Below are 4,754 nucleotides of genomic sequence, written 5' to 3'. Positions count from 1 at the left end.
CTTGTGATCTAGACAAAATGCGTGAGAAGACGCTGAGAGTTTTCCACCTCTTTCATCCATTCCGAGTGACGACCGAAGCCTTCGATCGGAGCTAGATCTCGAAAGAGTCAACTCCTCCGCCCATCCATGACACCATCGGCAGCCTTGACGCACATCCGCTGGGAGCAAATCCTTGCTTCCAGCCGGTCATTTCTTTTTCCTTTCTTTTCCTATATTGTATTGTATGACATTTTGAATTAAGGAATTAATACAATCTGTTTTCAATGCATTTCTCTGTTCCTTCGACTCCATCTCCATCTTCTTTGCTTAGCATCTTACTTTCATTGCAACACTTAGTGGGAGTGCTTGGGTATTGCATACTTAGTCATGTGGATTAGGAATATGAAGCATGTAACAACCCACTGAGAGATATCCATTGCGCGAGTGTGTGAGTAATCTTATTTGCTTAGTGTGAAGCTGCTGCAATGCCTGTCTATAGGCTAATGCATTACTTGTCTATGAGTAAAGTCAGCAACAATCAACTGCCCAGGAGGGTAAGTGGTTCGACGCATTAAGCAATGTATGCGTTGTTCATTAAGGATAGTAACAACCTTGCGTCAACCAAGTTCATGCGATTGCCTTGTACTATGTATGCTTCATTTGCCCATTAGGGATACTCGGGAGGGTAATCTAAGGGCAGGATCTAGGCTTGGGAAGGTCATCAGAATCTAGGCTCGGGAGAGTCAAATTTGAACACATAATACAAGAGATAGGATCTTAGGAATAAGCACTGTTTGTTATTAACCCATCGCATGCATCCTAGAGATATGATACGATTGAGTGCGGTCACCTTGCTTTTATGCATTTTACATCATCGCATAGGACAAGAGTAGAGACTTAGCAATGAGCTTTATGGACATTTTGTATTCAACACATGCATCCAAGACTTAGGAGTACCGCATTTGCATTGGAAAATGATTTGCTGTGCATGAGTGTAGCATGATCGCATTGGCTTATGTTGATTAGGGTTGCCCTCGCAGTCACTCTTAAGGGTTGCAATGAATTCATTTCCACAATTTATCTATTTTCCCACACATTTATTTCATGTCAAGGTTTGTTGTAGCTCTAACTTTTATGCATATTTTTATTGTGTTGTCTGTTAGATAGAAGTAGGAGTAGGATTCCTTCTACTGCATTTGGTTTGATTCTGATATGTTTTATGTGGAAGATATGGAAGTAAACAAATTTCTTTGGGTTTCATTCTCCCAACCCATATGAAACTTAATAGTATACTGCTTCTAGGAATAGCTCTTAATGCCACATCTCTTCCGAGACCAGGGCCCTTTATCATAACTTCGGCTCGTTGCATACCTTCATCCACTACTGCTCAAATAACATTTCCTGCTGCAGTTTGAGCGGCAAATGGTGTCCTTCTTCTTGTACCTTTGAATCCATTCTTTTATTTATACCGCCGCATGCACATCATCGCAAACATATAGTTACAAGTCCATCAGTTCGACCTTGGATTACCCGAGAAACTTGCGTTGGAATTATACTTGGTTCCAACAGAAGAAAACTTGTGGCAGGACGCATGGTCATCACATACATTCATTAACGCATTATTAGTCCAACACATGACCATCGACGCATGACTATCAACACATATCTTAGGAACATGCATCGCATAACGCGTCCACGAGATTTTGGTTGTCGAGTAAAATTGACTTCAAATTTCCCGCCATCAAAATGCGATGATGAAAATGCGTTGAGCACTAATAACTTGTAGAAATAGAAGTTATTTATACTATTTTATTTAGATATTGCGGCAAAAAGAAAGAAAAGTTGTGTCGATAGTATAGAAATTGGCTAAGAAATGCGAAAATTCTAAAATGTTGTCAATACACCCACTAACACCATTGCGATGGTAGAATAGAATGTTTCAATTTCTGTTTGCAGGAAATCAGTCACCGCATGCGTTCATGGCTCAAAAGCAAAAGAAACAATGCATCTACGTCACATTGCGCCCATCAATCGAGAACGAAGAGATGATCAACGCAATGATGGCACATGCGACAATCGATCAAGAGCTCTAGTAATCAACGCAATTTCAACTACATGCGGTAATAAAAAATAACACCGCATGCAGCGATAGATCGAAGATGTAAAGAGCAACGCATTTGCAGAGGATTCTGACAAGTGTACAGCTTTCAGTTGTGCATTTCTGATGGGTTGATTGCGTAACAGAAGGAATATTCACTCCGCCATTTCTGGAACTACCATAACTATAAAGTGGGGACCACAAAGTCAAAGAGCCAAGCTTTGCCTATAAATAGCTTATGCAAATTCACTGAAAAATATACATGAATACATAGAGACGCGCATATACTGATTCTAAGAGAAAGGCTGGTCTGAAACAACTGACAAGAGTAGATCTAAGAGAACCACAAGATAAGGCCGAGAGGTGAGTCTCCGAGCAGAGAATTATTCTGATCCCCGTAGTTGAAGCTCTGTGTGAAGGTCAATTCTACCGAGAAAGAAAGCCTGAGAGGGAAGCTTTCTTCTCCATTACTTCCACACACCGACAAGCACAATCTCCGTTCAGCATCTGTGTCAAGACGTTGACACTCTTTCTGTATTTGTTTCTAATCTCTATTTCATCATCTATATTCATCTTCTTTAATATGTCATTCACACCATGTATCAAACGCTTAATCTTAGAATTAAATGGTATGAAACTTTCCATTGTCATCTCTCTGTCTCTTTCCATACATCCATAACCAATTTTCTCCATGATGTGTTCTTAATCCCCTGGGTAAATAGCAAGAATTAACCGAGTAAGTTAATTTGTTAAGGAAATAATCAAGTTTAGCTAAAGCATGCTCGACGGCATCTTTATCTGTGAGAGCAGAAGTGAAGATGTTATGTTGCCTATCGAAAGAGGGTTGGAAGAATGCGTTAACTAAAGCAAGAAGTATTTCCAGAGATGGAAATAACCTTGCGTTCATCACGTTCATCCCTATTTCACCATAGAGATATGGGAATGCGACCGATCACCGAGAGCTGTACGCCAAGGGAAAGCGGAACCTTAGTTGCATCTTTAACGTAATTGACAAACATGCAATGTTTTTACTATTTACTCTTTCTCTTTTTGATTCATTCATAAAGACTTACCATCACATACATCAATTCTTTGTAAAACTTCACAGTCAATTCACGATCTCAGTGTCATGTATCATGTATCTTATATCATATTAGTTTAGGATTTATTTTATTAACGTAATTTTACTTTCACTGCAATTTACATTCTGTATAAACCCACATTCTTTATTCATTGTAAAAACCGATCGCATGCATCACATTAGTAGCGCATTAACGAAAAGAATCCCTATGTTTGACCTCGGATTATTCTAAGAAATTTGCGTTTGAATTATACTTCGTTTCAACACAAGGAAACTTGTGACACGCACTACTACATCCCATACTACTAACATATCATTAACAACGCATATACTTAGACGTAGTATCGCATAGAAAATCTCTTTATCGCAAGCACTTGAGTGCATATTTAGCATATCATTCGTTTCGTTCATCAGCCATGCGTTAGAGTATATAAAAAGATTAAATTTTTTGTCATCAAGTTTATGGTGCCGTTTCCGAGAAATTGGTAACGGTTAGTGTTGAATACTTTTGTGGTATTTTGCAGGACAGATCTCTTTGTACTGGTTGTTTATCACGAAGAGCAGTCTGATGGTTTATGAGTATTGGAATTGATCCAAAAATTCTAAGCTAACCCAGAGATCGGGTGTATTTTTTGCACAAGAGCACATTAGAACCAAATTAGGCGAAGAAGAAACATGGCAAATAATAATGAGAGGCCTGATGGGAATCAAGGGGTAAATTGGCCAGCGCGAGACCCTGTATTTCTTGCTGCCGACCACAACATCCTTATGAGGAACTATGCAGGGCCAAATTTTTATAACTTCTCGCCCAGAATTTCAAGACCCACGGTTAAGGAGAATGCAAGGTTTGAGATAAGGCTGATCATACTTCAAATGATCCAAAATGCGGGACAATTTGAAGGTCTACAAGGAGAAGACCCGCATGCTCATTTGACCCGTTTCATAGAAATATGCAATGCATTCTCCATACCTGGTGTGACTCCAGAAGGAATTAGATTGTATCTCTTCCAGTATACATTGCGGGATGAGGCAAGGAGGTGGGCTCAGTCATTAGAGCCAAATGAAATCAACGCATAGGATCAATTGGTCGAAAGGTTTATGAATAAATTCTTCTCTCCAGCCGTCAACGCAAGGAGACGGAGGGATGTGTTGAATTTTGAACATAAGGGTTATGAAACTTTGAGTATCGCCTGGGTGCGATTCAGACAATTAGTGAAGAACTGTCCACACATCGGGATTCCCGATTGCGTTCTGATGGACACTTTTTATAATGGCTTAGATCGATCAACGCAAGCAGTTGCTGACACCTCCGTGGTAGGAGGATTCATGGACAAGACATATACGAAAGCAAAGATCATCTTAGATCGCATTTCGCGAAATACAGATGAGTGGTTAGATAACAGGTATGAGGAAAGAGGTTCGGAGCAAAGAAGAGCTAAAAGTGCCATTGTACCAGATGACACAATGAATACCCTGGTAGACCAGATGACCACAATGACCTTGCTCCTTCAGGCTATGGCTATTCAGCAAGGATATCTCTCTCAAGGTTCAGCGCAAGCCAATGCGCTGACATACATGGCCGTAATAAATTTCGTT

General features: G+C 40.0%; 1 protein-coding gene across 1 annotated transcript; it reads left to right on the top strand.

Moving 5' to 3' along the window:
* The first annotated feature begins 3,833 nt into the window (after nt 1–3,833).
* On the top strand, nt 3,834–4,235 carry LOC150037208 (uncharacterized). The gene has a single exon (XM_090311918.1). The coding sequence runs from the start codon at nt 3,834–3,836 to the stop codon at nt 4,233–4,235; it is 402 nt and encodes a 133-aa protein (XP_090168044.1).
* Nucleotides 4,236–4,754: the final 519 nt, after the last annotated feature.

This window comes from Benincasa hispida, chromosome 3, assembly GCF_027475165.1.
Source record: "Benincasa hispida cultivar pf3 chromosome 3, pf3_genome.v1.1, whole genome shotgun sequence".
Classification (NCBI taxonomy): domain Eukaryota; kingdom Viridiplantae; phylum Streptophyta; class Magnoliopsida; order Cucurbitales; family Cucurbitaceae; genus Benincasa; species Benincasa hispida.
The sequence above is the reverse complement of the archived record's forward strand: the minus strand, read 5'-3'. Positions and strand labels throughout refer to the sequence as shown.

Coding starts and splice junctions, on each gene's coding strand:
- LOC150037208 (XM_090311918.1), top strand. CDS start 3,834: ATGGCAAATAATAATGAGAGGCCTGATGGGAATCAAGGGGTAAATTGG.